The sequence below is a fragment of the Pinus tabuliformis genome, chromosome X (genome assembly GCF_031772625.1).
Source record: "Pinus tabuliformis cultivar Carrire ecotype Pingquan chromosome X, CPIR1, whole genome shotgun sequence".
NCBI lineage: Eukaryota > Viridiplantae > Streptophyta > Pinopsida > Pinales > Pinaceae > Pinus > Pinus tabuliformis.
Window position 1 is genome coordinate 1,166,655,278 of NC_142308.1, and position 21,292 is coordinate 1,166,676,569.

The window sequence follows — 21,292 nt, forward strand, 5'->3', positions numbered from 1 at the left end:
AAAGCTTACAGTCGTCAATCTCGATACAGAAAGGGATTCATCTTCTGCATTACCATCTTATGAGGATTTAAATTTGTAGCCATCCGATCAACGAATTTGGAAGCCGTGCAGGACCGTGCAGGGTCTGTTCTGAGGAAGGTTCCGGATCCATTCGAATCAATCGCACGTCTGAATCAAATCAAAGTTACGGCAAGGTTTGCGAGGTATTTCAGGACTCCGCGTAACGCCTTGGCTCCTCGGGAAGAGATCGCTTCAGCTTGAATCACAAGGAAGTTGTGATAATTTGGGTTCTTTATTCGTCCAGGGTTTCGAACGCGGATTCATCGCTTTTGCCCAGGGATTCCCGTGCAGGCGGATTGGCGCATGTTCTAACGTGTGTGATCACCGACGCCTTTTGTATAACGGACGGGATTTCGACGGGATTCTTCGTATTCTGTACAGCCAGGGACTCGAATTTTTTTTTTTTGGCCCGGAACTGACAGCGTGTTGTTCAGAGCATTACTCCAGCGGGTCCCGAGTTCGCACTTGCTTTTAGCTTCGCAAAAGTGAGGCAGTCCGTTTACAGTTCACGTGGTATTGCAGCTCCCGTGGTATTGCATTCACGTTCTGTGGTATTACGTTGCGTGGTATTACATTGATTGCGTCCAAGACCCGGTGGTGCCCACAATTCGTATATATATTTTAGAGGACGTGCAGAACGAGATCCGAGCCACCTTTATTTGCTGAGAAATCGAGTTTTTTTTTTTTTTTCCCTTCAGATCACGTGACGGCAGTTTCACGTAAAGGTATTTTCCAGTGTATTTTCCAGCTTCACGTTTTTTGCTTAGAAAGTGGATTAAAGGTTATTGTGATCTGATTTAAAGCGGTGGGACCAGAGTAAGCATCACAGTTATTTTTTTTTGGAGCGTGATCAAACCAGCATCACAGTGATTTTTAAAGTGGCGTGATCAGATCTGAGTATTTTTTTTGTGTGTGCAAGTCTATTTCTTTCACAACAGACTTTATTAACAATTTGGTACAGTCATCTTGAAAGAAGATTTTTAAGCAGGCAGCTACACCTTGTTGTGTGTCAAAACTTCTGTATTTTCCTTGGGAAAATGGCCACGCTCAGCAATCTGATGTTAGAAGGAAATCAAGCTTTTTACGCCTTTATGGCTAAAAGGTCTTCCGATCATGTTCCTTCTTCTGCATGGTACATTGATTCTGGTGCATCACGCCATTTCTCTCACAGGCGTGACTGGTTTATTGACTTCTCACCTTTCAGTGATTCCGTGGTATTTGGCGGAGGTGACAAGTCAAGACAAGAGGACACAAGATGTGGCAATAGCCAAGGACAAACCCTAATGTGGGGAAACCCTTGATCAATTCTTCTTAGATGTTATTCAATAGTTCAGCAGAGAGAGAGATAGTACGTTTACAACAGAAGTCAACACTTTGACTTATCTAGATAAGAGCATAGATCATCTCTAAGAAGATGATACATGAGATCAGTTGAAGACATGCTACTTCAATTGATTCTCCAAGGTGACTCCTTCACCTATCATTGTGCTGCATTTTGTCATCATGCTGCACCTCACCGTGCTGCACCATGTTGCACCCATCATCACTATGTTGCATCTCATCATGCTCCATTAATCATGACTGTACCCATCACTGTACTGCATTATGTGCCATTGCTGCACCATGTTGCCATACTGACCTATGCGCTGGCTGCATCTTGCTTGCTTGTTGTCCCTAGCTTACTTGTTGTTCCTAGCATGCTTGTTGTCCTTTGCATGCTTGTTGTTGCATGCTAGCTATCCCTTGCATGCTAGCTGTAACACTGCATGCTTGTTGTATTCGCTGTTAAGTACCATACAACTGTCCCAATGTTAGTTAGTTGTCCCTTGCATGCTGCTCTCCTTCGGAGACAAATGCTCTAGCTGTTCCGGCAGTTCCGGTAATTCCGGTTGTTCTCAGCAGTTTCGGAAGTTCCGACAATTCCAGTTGTTCCCGATAGTTCCGACTTTTGTCCTTTGCCTCAGCTTTCCCGCTTGTTCCGGTAGTTCCCGACAGTTCCGGCAATTCCAGCGATTCCCAATAGTTCCGGCTTCTACCTGCTGCGTCAGCTTTCTCGGCAGTTCCGGCTATTCCCGACAATTCTCGACAATTCCGACAGTTCCGACTATTCCCAGCAGTTCCCGACAATTCCGACTATTCCCGGCAGTTCCGGCTATTCCCAGTAGTTCCAGCTTTTCTGGGCAGTTCTGCCAATTCCGGCTTCTGCACTCTAGATTAGGGCAGCGTTATCCCTTAGGATCTCTCCTCCTACTAAAACCCAAAGACAAGTAGAGAGGAAGAGATCCCAAGTGTGTTGAAATGACTTGAAGACCACCTCTGTTTATACTAAAACGTTGAGCACAAGTGGGGTTTATCTGGTTGTTGGTCGACCTTGACGAATAGTCCCATAACACAAATAAATTCATATCTCCATGAATACTTATCAGAATCAGATGATCTTTAGATCAATCCTACACCTCTCGATGAGAGGGATCCAAGAAAATTATCAGCTTCCATTAATAAGATGACCCACATGGAGTTTGGCCCTAGTTGCCAATTTTAACAAGCCTTCACTAATATTTTCCTTACGGTCCACCCCCCTTGGCTTTAGCTAGGAGAGAGCCTAGATGGAGAGAATTGCAAATAGGTGACAGCCCCAATTTTGAGCTTTGCCACCAAGGCCACACCTAGTGGGTTGAGGAGATTTTTCCCATATTAACTTAGGTGTGTAAGCAAGGCAGCAATAGGACCAAACATCATTAGCGAAGTAGACCCTAATGAAAGAAGCTTCATAGGTGCCTTCCTGGAATCCTATGAATATCTCCATAAAATCTGTGAGGATGCATTTGTTGGCTAGCCTCTTATATAGATATAGAATGGGCTTGTAAGAGTGAGTTATAAATTACTAAGAAAACAGTTGTGGTGGTTTATGACTAACTTTCAATGCTGATAAGACATTTAACATATAATGCTACCATACAACTAATATAACAAGCTTGTATTGCAAAAAAAAATATATGTCTCAACTACTATTCAGTAAAATCGAATGACTGATTGGTCGGTTGCACTTTAAGCATCCTTTGAAACCTAGCTTGCTAAGATTACCTCCTTCCATCAAATCAGAAATCAGAATCGAAGATCAAATTTAGTATAAACTATTAGGTATTTTAGATTTCATTTATGTGGTTGAACATATCAGTCATGAAATTCTGTAGCTCATTTGGGTTATCCTGGTTCAAAATATCTTGGTGAGAATTAAACCTACAAATAGTTGTGCACTTATTGCTAATGGGTGCATAGGTTAGGCAATTCAGAAGAAAGTGTTTACCATCTTTTATGGCTTCCATTTTGCAGCTTATGCAGGTTATTTCTTCTTAAGAGGTTTTACGATTTGTCCTCCACCTTGTTTAATCATTTAGGTCATGTGAGTTTGCCTTAGTGAAATACACGCAATAGCTAAAGAAGTCTACCAATACAATACCTTATCATAAACTTTGTAGATCCCGGGTCTCCTTGTCTCCCTGCTCTTCCACGAAGCTGTGAAAGAAATTAAGTCACCCTTGTCAACATTAAATAGCATTATTTATTCCTTAAATCACACCATCATTTAATGAATCATCACAAAAATAGCTGAAAAATAAATTATTAAAATGTGAACCTATTAAGTCATACAAAATGTGAACAACAATACAAGGTGACAACTATGAAAGGGAGGTTGAAACCACAACCCCAAATACAAAATCCCCAATACTAGTGCAAATCTGACAGCTCTTTAGAAGACATCATATTTTTAATCATGTAGATGAGCCTGGTCATTTGGTGTACACTCAAATATAATCCTTGCTGTTGCCATTTAAAAATTTTGGACTATATTTTCCTATGTTATTAATAAAGAAAAACAGTGAAAATATAATGGAGTCATGAAATTTCAACTAAGAAAATAAGCGATCAACAATTTTTCAGAAAGACAGTAATGGAAGTAATCTAGCCAACTAATTATTTGTTTGCAACAGTTCTGCCTACAATTTTTATCTTTCAACCTAAAAATTTTCATGCTTTATATTGTTCAGCTTGTTACGAAGTAATTGTTTCCTTTTACCAGTTCTGCCAGCTGTTTCTGTTCAGCTAGTGCATTTTGTTGCTTTATGTCGTTGCATGGAGAGGACTTGTCTTTGCTTGGAGGGATATTCTTTGACTCTTATACAAATATTTACATGGTGTAACATGCCCTTAAGGGTCTTCAAACTTTCTTTTGAATCTTTCACTTACCTATGGCACTTTAACATGTGCTAGACCTATTTCAATGAGCAAGAAACTCATTGATACATATAACAAAAATAATATTTCTTTTCTTGAATAAATACAAATATCAAAAGTACATTTATGAAGACCGAACCAAGTTACACTTTCTTCAACACCTCTCTCTTCTCTGCCTCAGCTTCTTCTTCCAGCACACCTTAACATCCTTTCTATTTCTCATGGTTCTGTTTCTGCACTTATCTTATATTTCTTCTAATTATGTACTCTGCAGTTTTTTTACATTCAATAGAATAGCAGGAGGAATTTCTTTCGCATTCCCACATGTATTGACATTGAACATAATTTTGAGTCACAATGATTTTTCAGGATTCCCTAAACTGAATTATTTCCAATGATTACTTCATTAATATATCTTGTGTCATATTCATCATTAAGCAATTACAAAGAGAAAATCTCAAAAGTATAAACAATAAATCCAGTAAAATCATGAAGAGACAGCCAAACACAAGAGACACAAAAATTACCCTGGGAAAATTCCAAACCAAAGGAAAAACCCAGCAACCTTTATTTAAAGAATTGGTCTATTTCAACAAGAGATACAATATGATTTCCCAGACAAAAACAAGGTCAAACTGACCACAAACCAAACGCAGGTCAAACCAGATCAAACAGAGACAAATTCAGCCTCATAAAATCTTGGCCTGCTTCAGATTCATCCTTCTAGCTCTGCCTCAGATTTATCCTCCTGTACTGCCTCAGATAAACTTGAAATTCTGCCTCAGAAGATATCTCTATGTGATCAAAATTCTTGCCCAAATGGTGTTGAAATGTAACTAGTGTCTATCTTCATAAATTGTACTTCAGTCATGACTTGAAGTAATTATTGATGTACTTGTCAAAGGAAAATAAAAAGAATTATTTATAAAAGAAAAACTATTATTTTTTAAATGGGTTTCTTGCCCACCAATTTGTTGTCCTAGGTCTAAGCACCCATTGAGTGCTCTTGGGGTCTTGATGTCAAGTCAAAGAGTCAAGGTTGTTGAAAAATGTGTAACTAGGTTTGGTCTTCATAAAATTGAAATGTGCTTTTGATTCTTGTATATTGTAAAATGAAAGAAAAATTATTATTATTATTTTTGAGCATGGGTTTCATGCTCAAGGTGTTTTATTTTATAAGTCAGGCACCCATTGAGTGCTTCTAGGGTTTGTCCAAGGTCAAGAAGTCAAAAGAGTCATTCTCATAAGTTGAAGACCCCATCGGGCACATTGTAAATTGTAAAGAAAAATGTTTTTTTCCTTAAAAGTGTCAAAATACCCTTCAAGAAAATGTCGGCTTGGCAGCTAGCAAGTCTGCCTAAATTAAGGTGCTACGTCCACCTTGAGAAACCTATCTGTTGACCACTACGTGTCAACTCCCCATAGCAAGTACACCCCCTTTTCTTCGCAAAAGGGATAGCGCTTGATTGACATGTTCGTGCAATTCGACAGCCATCGTCGACTTGATCATATTATGTTATAAACCCAGTCTGCATGTGTGAATTGTAAATAATCTTAGCATATATGAGTCATGTATGTAAATTGCCTAGGTGGACCTAATTTCCTAGTGATAATCTACATTCCGGAAGGTTTTTTGTCTCACCGATCTATGATCGGCAGAGTTTTCCTTCAGCCTAACCCCAAAGCCGGAATGGATTTTGTCATTAGAATCTTAGGAGAATCCTAGTGTGTTAATCTGCTAGATTATAGTTGTGTCGCAGAACTGGGTGGTTTATGAGGGTCTATGTCAAATGGGTTCTCCCCCTTGAGATGTAAAGTTGTAAAAGTCATGATGTAAAGTGTCTTGAGGGTTAGAAAATGTTTTAATCCCCTCATAAGTCCTAAGTCCTAGGTCTTAGGTGATTTTTCCAAACGCTAAGTTCGAGGATCCATTTAAAAGTAATTTAAAAATTTAAAAAATAAAAAAAATAAAAATAAAAAAGGATAAATAACTGAAAAATAAAAAATTTTAAAATATTAAAAATAACAAAATTTATAAAATATAAAAAAAAAAAATTATAAAAATTATAAAAAAATCATAAAAAAAAATTTTGAAAGTTTCTTTTTACTTTTAGGACTTTAGTTTTAGATTTAGATTTAGGTTTGCAATTATTTTATTTAGTTTTTCATTTAAATAAAAAACATATAAAAAAAATCATAAAAAAGGTTTCTTTAGTTTAGTTTAGTTTAGAATAATTTTCATTTTCATTTTTTTTTTTTAGTTTAGAGGTTAGTTTTGTTCTACTTTATAAAAAATAAAAAAAACAACAACAACAACAACATAAAAAGTAATTTTTTAGACTTTTTTTGTCCTATAATTTGGATTTTTCTTTAGATTTAAAGTTTCATCTTTAGTTAGCTTAGTCTTGTTTTATTTACATAAAAAAAAAAAAAAAAACAAAAAAACAAAAAAAAATTTGAAATATTTTGCCAGATTCGGTCTTGCCTCAAGGATTTGCCATGTTTGCGAAATATCTTTTCTGCTGAGGCTAAATTTTTGATGTGGGATTAATGTTTATCATTTTCATGTGGTTAAATATGCTTGAATGATCATTTAAAGATTAGCTATATGAATGTGATCTCTGGTTAACATTTGAAATTACGTGGTTGTTTAAAGCATTTATCTTTCGAAATTTTTAATCGCTGGAATATCGTTATTGAGTTTTAATCGCTGGATCACTATTAAAGCATTGTGCGTTTATCGAATATCTTGCATTGCTTGAGTTATCTGATGGTAAATGATTGTTAATGAGTTCATCTTTCCGCAGCATTTGATAGATAATCTTTCAGCCATTAACTCTATAAGGCACTGGTCTATTAACTTAATAAAATCAAATAAGTGCTTGTTTTCTCTCGTGTCTCCCAACCCAACTGGTCCACAGTTGGTCTTCATCATCCCTTAGGGTCTACCCCCCTTAGCCGCGGGAGACAGGCTTAAACGGAGAGATCGGGGATCAAGGTGACAGCCCCCGGTCTGAGCGTTGTCGTGACAATCTGTGCGACAACATTTTTTGGTGCCGTTGTCGGGGATACTTTATTCTCAGTGTTTCAACGACTTTTCATCATTCATCGTTCATCTTTCTATCATTCGTTTGAGCCGGCAACGCCAACATTTTTTGGCGCTGTTGCCGGGGACAGAGTTTTTCTGTTCCTGGCGTTTCAACGACATTCATCTTCTCATTTCTCATCATTCTTTCATCTTTCTCATCTCTCATTTGAGCTAGCAGATTCAACATTTTTGGTTATCATTTGGATCTTTTATCGCCTTATCTTTCGTCATATCAGCAACTACTCTTCAGTTCGTTTCTTGTTTGGGTGGCGACTCCATTTCTTTTCATTTCCCAGACAAGAAGCCTCTCTCATATCTGCTTGTTGGTTGATTTTTGGATCCTAGAATTAGATTCATTGTTCAAGTGGCGACTCCACTTCTTTCATCTATTGATTTTCTTGAGCAGAGATCTCGTTCTATCATCCATTTGGTCCCTAATTATTCATCATGGATTATTCATTTAAACCATGTCATTTTACTGATAATCTCCATGATTTTCCGAAAGAGGCCATTTCTAAATTATTTTTGTTCTCAGGTGGTGATTCAGTCGCTGTTAGACAGCATTTAAACAGGTTTACTTGTGTAATGATCATATATTGTAGACTTCCTCAATATAATCATGAAGATGTCAAGATGCGTCTATTTGTCCATTCTTTAAAGGGTGATGCTTTGAACTGGTTTAATAATTGTCCTGAAGATTCTTTCACTTCTTTACAAGACATTGTCGATGCTTTTAAAGATAGATATGGTGATCCAGATAGCTCGCCTTGTGCCCCTAAAATTGTGCAACAAAATGAAAGTAATCTTGTAAAAGGTCCAGCTGTCGATGAAAGATTCCAAGACAATTCTTCATATCAGAATGTGCCATCCACCTATACCATTGCAGATCAAATCTATGATAGTGGAAAAGCAGGGACAAATTGTAAAAACAGTGTTGACAATGAAAAGGAAGATCAGAAGCAAATTATACAAGAACTAATGCGGCTGGTAAAAAATATGGAGGTCAATCAAACTAATTACGCTAATGATGTGAGAACTTTATGCACCCACTTGGAAAAACGTAATAAGGAGATGGAAATTATGCAAAATCAGCATGCTAAGGAAATTGAGGCCATGAAAACTAATCATGACACAGAAATTAGTTTTATGCAAAGCAAGTTATCAGGCTTAGAGGAAAATATGACAAACATGCAAGCAAATCATAAGGAAGAGATAAACTCTATGCAGTATTGCTTGATGATCATAAAGGAAAAGAACGATAAAGTAATAAAAGATATGGAAGAAAACCAGGGCAGGGAAATTAGTGCTATAAAGGTTGAACACTCTAGTCAGATGGATGCCATTAAAATACAGTTTCAGAAATTTCAACAGCAATCGGAAGATGAAAGAAACCGAGGAATGTCAATAGATCAGAAGCCTCTGTATCTGTTACAGCAAGCTCCATCTTGTTATGAGGTTCTTTGTTCCATTGAAAATTGCCTGGCTGAAAGGGAAATTACTAATCAGATTGATACTCACACGGTTAATCCACCAGTGATTGAAGATCAAGTTATAACTCATGGCACCTGTGAGATTGGTCCATCATCCTTCGCAGGGCAGATGCAGAATGAAAAAATACATGTCACGCATATCTTGCATACTTCATCTGAGAGTTTTGAAGCAGAAAGTTCCATGCCATCAGTGATACAGCCTGCCAGGAAGAAAAAGCGCCAAAGAAAGAGAACGAGAAGAAGATTTGATGCATCAGACGGCCGCGAGCAGCTTGATTTTCGGATAAGAAAAAGTCCTACCATATGCAAAATTGGACATGGCACATCCGACAAGCAGCCGACAGATTTGCCTGAAAGCAGGCAAATGCTCAGTATACACTATATTGAACACATCTGATGCCATGGGGCATCCTTTGTATTGTATTTCTAACCCTACTCCTTGTCATTTCAGCATTTCATTTCTGTTTTAGGATTAGATTTACTTTTCCAGATAGTTAATAAATGAAGAGCTTATGTCTTTCATGTGCTTAATGTTATATGATGATTTTTGGATGGACGCTACTTATGTTTTATTGTGTATTGCGTGGATGCAGATTCTGGATTCTCACATTACTGCAGTGCAGCAACGTGTCCCCAAGTAGAGCCAGATGTTGACCACTACGTGTCAACTCCCCATAGCAAGTACACCCCCTTTTCTTCGCAAAAGGGATAGCGCTTGATTGACATGTCCGTGCCATTCGACAATCATCGTCGACTTGATCATATTATGTTGTAAACCCAGTCTGCATGTGTGAATTGTAAATAATCTTAGCAGATATGAGTCATGTATGTAAATTGCCTAGGTGGACCTAATTTCCTAGTGATAATCTACGTTCCGGAAGGTTTTTTGTCTCACCGATCTATGATCGGCAGAGTTTTCCTTCAGCCTAACCCCAAAGCCGGAATGGATTTTGTCATTAGAATCTTAGGAGAATCCTAGTGTGTTAATCTGCTAGATTATAGTTGTGTTGCAAAATTGGGTGGTTTATGAGGGTCTATGTCAAATGGGTTCTCCCCCTTGAAATGTAAAGTTGTAAAAGTGATGATGTAAAGTGCCTTGAGGGTTAGAAAATGTTTTAATCCCCTCATAAGTCCTAAGTCCTAGGTCTTAGGTGATTTTTCCAAAGGCTAAGTTTGAGGATCCATTTAAAAATAAATTTAAAATTTAAAAATTTAAAAAAAATAAAAAAGATAAATAACTGAAAAATAAAAAATTTTAAAAAATTAAAAATAATAAAATTTATAAAATATAAAAAACAAATGATAAAAATTATAAAAAAATAAAAAAATCATAAAAAAAAATTTGAAAGTTTCTTATTACTTTTAGGACTTTAGTTTTAGATTTAGATTTAGGTTTGCAATTATTTTATTTAGTTTTTCATTTAAATAAAAAACATATAAAAAAAATCATAAAAAAGGTTTCTTTAGTTTAGTTTAGTTTAGAATAATTTTCATTTTCATTTTTTTTTTTTTAGTTTAGAGGTTAGTTTTGTTCTACTTTATAAAAAATAAAAATAATAAAAAAAAAAAAGCATAAAAAGTAATTTTTTAGACTTTTTTTGTCCTCTAATTTGGATTTTTCTTTAGATTTAAAGTTTCATCTTTAGTTAGCTTAGTCTTGTTTTATTTACATAACAAAACAAAACAAAAAAAAATTGAAATATTTTGCCAGATTCGGTCTTGCCTCAAGGATTTGCCATGTTTGCGAAATATCTTTTCTGCTGAGGCTAAATTTTTGATGTGGGATTAATGTTTATCAATTTCATGTGGTTAAATATGCTTGAATGATCATTTAAAGATTAGCTATATGAATGTGATCTCTGGTTAACATTTGAAATTACGTGGTTGTTTGAAGCATTTATCTTTCGAAATTTTTAATCGTTGGAATATCGTTATTGAGTTTTAATCGTTGGATCACTATTAAAGCATTGTGCGTTTATCGAATATCTTGCATTGCTTGAGTTATCTGATGGTAAATGATTGTTAATGAGTTCATCTTTCCGCAGCATTTGATAGATAATCCTTCAGCCATTAACTCTATAAGGCACTGGTCTATTAACTTAATAAAATTAAATAAGTGCTTGTTTTATCTCGTGTCTCCCAACCTGACTGGTCCGCAGTTGGTCTTCATCATCCCTTAGGGTCTACCCCCCTTAGCCGCGGGAGACAGGCTTAAACGGAGAGATCGGGGATCAGGGTGACAGCCCCCGGTCTGACCGTTGTCGTGACAATCTGTGCGACAACATTTTTTGGCCCCGTTGCCGGGAATACTTTACTCTCGGTGTTTCAACGAATTTTCATCATTCATCGTTCATCCTTCTATCATTCGTTTGAGCTGGCAACGCCAACATTTTTTGGTGCCGTTGCCGGGGACAAAGTTTTTCTGTTCCTGGCGTTTCAACGACATTCATCTTCTCATTTCTCATCATTCTTTCATCTTTCTCATCTCTCATCATTCTTTCATCTTTCTCATCTCTCATTTGAGCTGGCAGATTCAACATTTTTGGTTATCATTTGGATCTTTTATCGCCTTATCTTTCGTCATATCAGCAACTACTCTTCAGTTCGTTTCTTGTTTGGGTGGCGACTCCATTTCTTTTCATTTCCCAGACAAGAAGCCTCTCTCATATCTGCTTGTTGGTTGATTTTTGGATCCTAGAATTAGATTCATTGTTCAAGTGACGACTCCACTTCTTTCATCTATTGATTTTCTTGAGCAGAGATCTCGTTCTATCATCCATTTGGTCCCTAATTATTCATCATGGATTATTCATTTAAACCATGTCATTTTACTGATAATCTCCATGATTTTCCGAAAGAGGCCATTTCTAAATTATTTTTGTTCTCAGGTGGTGATTCAGTCACTGTTAGATAGCATTTAAACAGGTTTACTTGTGTGATGATCATATATTGTAGACTTCCTCAATATAATCATGAAGATGTCAAGATGCGTCTATTTGTCCATTCTTTAAAGGGTGATGCTTTGAACTGGTTTAATAATTGTCCTGAAGATTCTTTCACTTCTTTACAAGACATTGTCGATGCTTTTAAAGATAGATATGGTGATCCAGATAGCTCGCCTTGTGCCCGTAAAATTGTGCAACAGAATGAAAGTAATCTTGTAAAAGGTCCAGCTGTCGATGAAAGATTCCAAGACAATTCTTCATATTAGAATGTGCCATCCACCTGTACCATTGCAGATCAAATCTATGATAGTGGAAAAGCAGGGACAAATTGTAAAAACAGTGTTGACAATGAAAAGGAAGATCAGAAGCAAATTATACAAGAACTAATGTGGCTGGTAAAAAATATGGAGGTCAATCAAACTAATTACGCTAATGATGTGAGAACTTTATGCACCCACCTGGAAAAACGTAATAAGGAGATGGAAATTATGCAAAATCAGCATGCTAAGGAAATTGAGGCCATGAAAACTAATCATGACACAGAAATTAGTTTTATGCAAAGCAAGTTATCAGGCTTAGAGGAAAATATGACAAACATGCAAGCAAATCATAAGGAAGAGATAAACTCTATGCAGTATTGCTTGATGACCATAAAGGAAAAGAACGATAAAGTAATAAAAGATATGGAAGAAAACCATGCCAGGGAAATTAGTGCTATAAAGGTTGAACACTCTAGTCAGATGGATGCCATTAAAATACAGTTTCAGAAATTTCAACAGCAATCGGAAGATGAAAGAAACCGAGGAATGTCAATAGATCAGAAGCCTCCTTATCTGTTACAGCAAGCTCCATCTTGTTATGAGGTTCTTTGTTCCATTGAAAATTGCCTGGATGAAAGGGAAATTAATAATCAGATTGATACTCACACGGTTAATCCACCAGTCATTGAAGATCAAGTTATAACTCATGGCACCTGTGAGATTGGTCCATCATCCTTGGCAGGGCAGATGCAGAATGAAGAAATACATGTCACGCATATCTTGCATACTTCATCTGAGAGTTTTGAAGCAGAAAGTTCCATGCCATCAGTGATACGGCCTGCCAGGAAGAAAAAGCGCCAAAGAAAGAGAACGAGAAGAAGATTTGATGCATCAGACGGCCGCGAGCAGCTTGATTTTCGGATAGGAAAAAGTCCTACCATATGCAAAATTGGACATGGCACATCCGACAAGCAGCCGACAGATTTGCCTGAAAGCAGGCAAATGCTCAGTATACACTATATTGAACACATCTGATGCCATGGGGCATCCTTTGTATTGTATTTCTAACCCTACTCCTTGTCATTTCAGCATTTCATTTCTGTTTTAGGATTAGATTTACTTTTCCAGATAGTTAATAAATGAAGAGCTTATGTCTTTCATGTGCTTAATGTTATATGATGATTTTTGGATAGACGCTACTTATGTTTTATTGTGTATTGAGTGGATGCAGATTCTGGATTCTCACATTACTGCAGTGCAGCAACGTGTCCCCAAGTAAAGCCAGATGTTGACCACTACGTGTCAACTCCCCATAGCAAGTACACCCCCTTTTCTTCGCAAAAGGGATAGCGCTTTGTAGAAATTTCTCATTTCCCACCCCGGTTTTCAGTTTCTCCTTATTTCTCCCATATAGTTAAATGTCCTTTCCCATAACCATACATTTAACAAGCTGAAAAAAATAAATTTGCTGAAAACACAAATTCTGGAAATTTTACAGAATGCTGGAAATTGCAGAAATAAAAATCAGCAATAATAAACAGCCATTAAAACACATTTAAACACTGAGATTTTTGGTCAATGTGACCCTGGAAAAAACCCCCTACAACTCTTGGGGAAAATCAGTTTGAGAGCTCTTCTTTATTTCTCGAAAATGCCTTTTACAGTAAGAGAAATATACAGCAAAAATCAGCAAGCAAACTTTTACAACTTATCTCAGCCTTGCTGAAACTCAACCTTGCTGAAACTCCGCCTTGCTGAAACTCTGCCCTGCTGAAACTCCGCTGTACAGACTTGCTGAAACTCCGCCCTACTGAAACTCCGCTGCTGAAACTCCGCGCTGCTGAAACTCCACAGCTCACTGTCCAGAAATCTCCCTTGCTCTCTTGCTCTCCTTCTCTCAATCTCCTCATGAAAGAATGAATGACCTTTTCCTCCTTTTCCTCCTTTAATCTAACCCCAATTGACTTTTGGGTGATCCAAGTGACTTTTGGGTGATCCCTAAATCCAATGGCTGAAATAGATTGAGATCTAAGGCTGAGATTAAATCCTCATATAAATCTCACTTTTTATTTTTTAATTCACCCCACTTTAATAAAGACCCACTTAGTCATTTATTTCCAAAGTCACTTTTCCTTTCTAATTTTTCATTGACTTTATAAAAGTCACTTTAAAATTAGACTTAGTAACTTTATCACTTAAAGTCACTTTTAAATTAGATTTAACTTTATAAAATTATAAAGTCACTTTAGGAGAAAAATTAAATTCTTTTCGACACTTTTCCCTAGGCCAAATATCAAAGCCTAAGGGAACCACCTGTCCTCCGGTACCAAATTTCAACACTCCCTCTTACCGAGGAAGGTGTTCCTCACCACACCCATCTTGTCTCAGAAGTAGACATGCTTGCCCCGTGGTAAGGCTTTGGTAAGAATATCTACAACCTGCTCATCAATGGAAATATACTCAAGCTTCACAGCTCCCTTCTGAACATATTCTCTGATGAAATGATATCTGATCCCGATATGCTTTGACCTGTCATGAAATACTGGATTCTCCGTGAGTTTAATGCAACTCTGATTATCACAGTAAATCACTGAAGGTCTCAACGACTGACCAAATAAGCCAAACAACATCTTGCGAAGCCAGATAGCCTCACAACTAGCTAGACTGGCTGCCATATACTCTGCTTCCGCTGAACTCAGTGCTACTGACTGCCACTTTCGGCTGAACCATGACACTACTGCTGAACCCAACCCAAAACAGCACCCTGAAGTGCTCTTCCTATCAGAAGCACAACCTGCCCAATCAGAATCAGTGTATCCTGCCAATCTCACTCCATCTCCCTGCCTGTGGTCCAGACCATAATCCACTGTCCCCTGCAAGTACCGCAAAATGTGTTTTGCAACCACCCAGTGAACCTTCCTAGGCTCACACATAAACTGACTCATCATGTTGACTGCAAAACAGATATCTGGTCTAGTGTTGACCAAATACATCAAGGAACCAATCAGCTGCCTGTACAATGTGGGATCCACCAACTCGGAATCCGAAGCATGAAGCTTCTTCCAGTTGGTGATCATCGGTGTCGACATGGGTCTACAATCCTCCATGTGGAATCTGCTAAGGATGTCCACAATATACTTCCCCTGCCCCAGGAAGAAATGCCCCTCCTCCTGCCACACCTCCAAGCCCAAAAAGTAATGCATCAAGCTGATGTCCTTCATCTCAAACTACGTCGCAAGATCTCTCTTGCAGTGCTCTATGAGTCTCTTTGCACCTGTAATGACCAAGTCATCCACATACAGCACCAGAATGAGAGCCTCCTCACCAATCACAATAAAGTAAAGGTTCAGATCTGCCTCACTCTTTGTGAAACCCATCCCCTGCAAATATGTATCTATCCTGGAGTACCAAGCTCTGGGAGCTTGCTTCAGGCCATAAAGGGCCTTCTTTAGTCTGCACGCATGGGACTCCTTCCCATGCACCTCAAAGCCCTGTGGCTGCTCAATGTACACCTCCTCCTGTATGAAGCCATTGAGAAATGCAGTCTTCACATCCATCTGGTGGATCTTCCAACCCATCTATGCTGCTATCGATATAATGGAGCGGATCGAAGTATATCGAGCCACAGGAGCGAAGGTCTCCTTATAATCAACTCCCTCTACCTGGGAGAACCCTCTAGCCACAAACCTTGCTTTGAATTTCTCAATGTTGCCATCTGCAGCATGCTTTACCTTGTAAAGCCATCTGGAAGTAACCACGGATTTGCCCTCAGGCCTCGGCACCACCTCCCAAACATCATTCTTCATGATAGAAGAATACTCCTCCTGCATGGCCTCTCTCCAGACCTGCTGGCTAGCTGCCTCCTCATAGCTAGAAGGCTGAGAGTCAAGGATGCTGGTAACCATCGCCATATAGCTACAAAACCTCTCAGGTGGTCTACTCTCTCTGATCGGCCTCTTCGGCTCAGCAACAAATGAGGCATCTCTCAAGGTGTCCTGAAGCCACTTGGGCTTCCTCTTCCCTGAGCACACTTCTCCCACCGGAGAATGAAACTCCTCCTCCTCATCATCATCAGGAGCCTGAACTCCTGACTGTCTGTCTGCTGTCCTCCTGCCTACACCTGAACCTATAGAAGTTGAGGTACCGTGTGAACTGTCCATCAGTGGACTCCCTAATGAACTGCTCTGCATGCTGCCCGGAGCACCACCCCTCTGGCTCGGTGAGCCACTGCTCACTGACGAACCTGACATCCTCATAGATGTACCTCCTGATCCTCCTGATCCCTGCCCACTGGATCCCTGCGACTGACTCAACTGCTGCTGAGGGTCTGGCTGATCCAGATACTCTAACTCCTGTGACCTCCTAAAGGCCCTGTCCTCCTCGAACTTCACATCTCGTCTGACAACAACTCTCCTCTATGCAGGAATGTAAATCCGAAAGGCCTTTGAGGTCTCACTGTAGCCCACAAAGATACCCTTCTCTGCGGTGGGCTCTAGTTTGGTCCTCTTCTCCTTGGGTATATAGGAGTATGTAATGCATCCAAAGATATGAAGATGACCAATATCAGGCTTCTTCCCAGAGAAAGCCTCCTCCGGAGTCATGTGCCCCAAGGCACGATGCGGACTCCTGTTCTGCAAGTAAACAGCGGTGTTGCAGGCCTCTGCCCACAAGAACAATGGCAACCCCTGATCATGTAACATGGCTTTGGCAGCCCCTATGATGGATCTGTTCTTCCTCTCTGCAACCACGTTCTGCTGGGGGTCGTAAGGAACAGTGAACTCCCTCCTAATGCCTGCCTCCGCACAATAGTCAACAAACTCTCCAAGGGTGTACTCTCCTCCATTGTCCGACCTCAGGGACTTGATCTTTCGACCTATCTGTGTCTCCACAAGAGTTCTGAACTCCTGAAACCGCTTGAAGACCTCACTCTTGGTCTTCAAAAAATAAATCCAGCTCCTCCTGGAGTGATCATCAATGAATAAAACATAGTACTCATATCCACTCAAGGAAACATGAGACATCCGACCGCTCACATCGGAATGAATCAAATCAAGTATCCCAGTCGCTCTGCTGTCACTACTGGGAAAAGGGGATTTGGCAAACATGCCCATCGCACAACCTCTACAAGTATCAAAGTGATCAGTACTGAAATCTGGCACACCTGTAGTGATCTCCCGCAATGTCCTCAAGGCTCCATGATACATATGTCCCATCCTGCGGTGCCAAATCTCACACAGCTCAGAACTGCTAGCTCTGTTGTCGATACCACTGCTCAATGCCAAAAGGGGCTGGAATGCAAACTTGTACACCTTTGCATGGCGTACACCTATCACTCTAGCTGAATCAGCTGAAGTGCCCCTGAGATACATCAACACCTGTCCTCCCCTGAACAGTACCTCATATCCTCTATCCTCCAAAGCTGAGACGGATATGAGGTTCTTCCTCATCCCTGGCACATAAAGAACATCTGACACTTTCAAGGGAGGTTTGGACTCCCTCTGAAATGTCAGTGTCCCCACCCCGACTACTCTAACAACTCTGTCATCACCGAGTACTACCTCTATATCAGTGCCACTCTCTGAAAGCTCTGAGAAGTACTCACGGACTCCTGTCATGTGACGTGAAGCCCCACTGTCCACATACCAGATACCTGAATATGCTCCGCTAATCGAGGAAAAAGCATGCTCCCTCTAAACCTGTGTGGCAAGTGATCCTGCACTAGAGGACTCACACGTAGTGAACGCAAACTCCCGGTCAAAACGACCTGCAAAGTCCTCAATCTCTGCTGAAGCTGCCACGTCCTGGTTCTTCCCCTTCTTCTTCTTCTTCTCTGGACACACAACTGCATAGTGTCCCATCTTTTGACAATTCCAACACTTCACCTTGGAATAGTCCTTCTGTGTGTTCCCCTGTTTACCTTTACCTTTGCCTTTGCCCCCACCACTGCTTGTGGAAGCCTGCTTCTTCCCTTTGCCTTCTTTCCTCCTGCCACCAGTGCTACATCCTCATCCTGCTCAACTGGCTTGGCTGCCCCAAGCTGACCTTTCCTGATCTCTGTCCGAATGCAATCATCCCAAAATCTCTCCCATGTGGGGAGGGTCTCACGTGCACAAACCCCATCAGCAAAGTTCAACCATGAACGGGGGAAGCCATTCACTGCAATCTGCACCAACTCAGTGGGTGGAATGGCCTCTCCAATCGCTGCCAACTCATCTTTCACATTAATAATCTTTGTGAGATATCCAGCTGCACTATCATTACCCATCTTAATATTCTTCAGCTTCTCCTTCAGGACCATCTTCCGGTTCTCATTAGTACTCTGGTAGAGATTGGACAATGCTGTCCACATCTCATGGGCATTGCTCTTTCCTCTCACATGAGGAATGCAATGGTCTTTGATTCCGTCTAGAATCAGCCTCTTACCCTTATTGTTCTTTTTATTATAAGTTGTCAACTGAGTAGTATCAGTAGGCACAACAACAGGGTTCTGTGTGGTATGCACCATGATATCCCAGACTTCTGCCTCCTCAAAGATACTCTGCATTCTCTCCTTCCAAACGCCGTAATTTGTATGGCCATCCAGCCTATCCTCCACCCTCAATCCCAATGACATCCTGTTGTCCTAAAACTGAAAAATAACACTGCTGTAGTAAAGGTAAAACTGTTGTTTATGAAAAAAATCAGCTTGCTGGAATTTTCTGAGTGAAAATTCAGCGACTATAATTTTTCCTTTTGCTGTCCCAAACTGCCCTTCAGCACTCAAGCTCTGATACCATGTAGAAATTTCTCATTTCCCACCCCGGTTTTCAGTTTCTCCTTATTTCTCCCATATAGTTAAATGCCCTTTCCCATAACCATACATTTAACAAGCTGAAAAAAATAAATTTGCTGAAAACACAAATTCTGGAAATTTTACAGAATGCTGGAAATTGCATAAATAAAAATCAGCAGTAATAAACAGCCATTAAAACACATTTAAACACTGAGATTTTTGGTCAATGTGACCCTGGAAAAAACCCCCTACAACTCTCGAGGAAAACCAGTTTGAGAGCTCTTTTTTATTTCTAGAAAATGCCTTTTTACAGTAAGAGAAATATTCAGCAAAAATCAACAAGCAAACTTTTATAACTTATCTCAGCCCTGCTGAAACTCAGCCCTGCTGAAACTCCGCTGTACAGACTTGCTGAAACTCCGCCCTGCTGAAACTCCGCTGCTGAAACTTCGCTGCTGAAACTCCGCTCTGCTGAAACTCCGATGTTGAAACTCCGCTGCTGAAACTCCGCTCTGCTGAAACTCCGCTGCTGAAACTCCGCAGCTCACTGTCCAGAAATCTCCCTTGCTCTCTTGCTGTCCTTCTCTCAATCTGCTCATGAAAGAATGAATGACCTTTTCCTCCTTTTCCTCCTTTAATCTAACCCCAAGTGACTTCTGGGTGATCCAAGTGACTTTTGGGTGATCCCTAAATCCAATGGTTGAAATAGATTGAGATCTAAGGCTGAGATTAAATGCTCATTTAAATCTCACTTTTTATTTTTTAATTCACTCCACGTTAATAAAGACCCACTTAGTCATTTATTTCCAAAGTCACTTTTCCTTTCTAATTTTTCATTGACTTTATAAAAATCACTTTAAAATTAAACTTAGTAACTTTATCACTTAAAGTCACTTTTAAATTAGATTTAACTTTATAAAATTATAAAGTCACTTTAGGAGAAAAATTAAATTCTTTTCGACACTTTTCCCTAGGCCAAAGATCAAAGCCTAAGGGAACCACCTGTCCTCCGGTACCAAATTTCAACACGCTTGATTGACATGTCCGTGCCATTCGACAGTCATCGTCGACTTGATCATATTATGTTGTAAATCCAGTCTGCATGTGTGAATTGTAAATAATCTTAGCAGATATGAGTCATGTATGTAAATTGCCTAGGTGGACCTAATTTCCTAGTGACAATCTACGTTCCGGAAGTTTTTTTGTTTCACTGATCTATGATCGGCAGAGTTTTCCTTCAGCCTAACCCCAAAGCCAGAATGGATTTTGTCATTAGAATCTTAGGAGAATCCTAGTGTGTTAATCTGCTAGATTATAGTTGTGTCGTAGAACTTGGTGGTTTATGAGGGTCTATGTCAAATGGGTTCTCCCCGTTGAGATGTAAAGTTGTAAAAGTCATGATGTAAAGTGTCTTGAGGGTTAGAAAATGTTTTAATCCCCTCATAAGTCCTAAGTGCTAGGTCTTAGGTGATTTTTCCAAAGGCTAAGTTCGAGGATCCATTTAAAAATAAATTAAAAATTAAAAAAATATATAAATAACTGAAAAATAAAAAAATTAAAAATAATAAAATTTATAAAATATAAAAAAATAATAATAAAAATTATAAAAAAATAAAAAAAATCATAAAAAAAAATTTGAAAGTTTCTTTTTTCTTTTATGACTTTAGTTTTAGATTTAGATTTAGGTTTGCAATTATTTTATTTAGTTTTTCATTTAAATAAAAAACATATAAAAAAAATCATAAAAAAGGTTTCTTTAGTTTAGTTTAGTTTAGAATAATTTTCATTTTCATTTTTTTTTTTAGTTTAGTTTAGTTTAGAATAATTTTGATTTTCATAAAAAGTAATTTTTTAGACTTTTTTTGTCCTATAATTTGGATTTTTCTTTAGATTTAAAGTTTCATATTTAGTTAGCTTAGTCTTGTTTTATTTACATAAAAAAAAAAAAAAAAAATATATATATATATATATATATATATATATATTTGAAATATTTTGCCAGATTCGGTCTTGCCTCAAGGATTTGCCATGTTTGCGAAATATCTTTTCTGCTGAGGCTAAATTTTTGATGTGGGATTAATGTTTATCATTTTCATGTGGTTAAATATGGTTGAATGATCATTTAAAGATTAGCTATATGAATGTGATCTCTGGTTAACATTTGAAATTACGTGGTTGTTTAAAGCATTTATCTTTCGAAATTTTTAATCGCTGGAATATCGTTATTGAGTTTTAATCACTGGATCACTATTAAAGGATTGTGCGTTTATCGAATATCTTGCATTGCTTGAGTTATCTAATGGTAAATGATTGTTAATGAGTTCATCTTTCCGCAGCGTTTGATAGATAATCTTTCAGCCATTAACTCTATAAGGCACTGGTCTATTAACTTAACAAAATCAAATAAGTGCTTGTTTTCTCTCGTGTCTCCCAACCCAACT

The 21,292-nt window shown here is 38.6% G+C and overlaps 1 protein-coding gene across 5 annotated transcripts in view; it reads right to left on the reverse strand.

Moving 5' to 3' along the window:
• The window catches only part of SECA2 (Preprotein translocase SecA family protein), a 475,015-nt gene that overhangs the window by 245,564 nt on the left and 208,159 nt on the right, over window positions 1-21,292 (reverse strand). For all 5 annotated transcript variants that reach the window (XR_016265257.1, XM_089453128.1, XM_089453126.1 and 2 more), the window contains one exon: window positions 3,521-3,576. Coding sequence is in view for 4 of the 5 variants with exons in the window: in XM_089453128.1 (XP_089309254.1) it covers window positions 3,521-3,576 (56 nt within the window). In the remaining variant the exon portion in view is untranslated. The remainder of the gene's footprint in view (window positions 1-3,520; window positions 3,577-21,292) is intronic.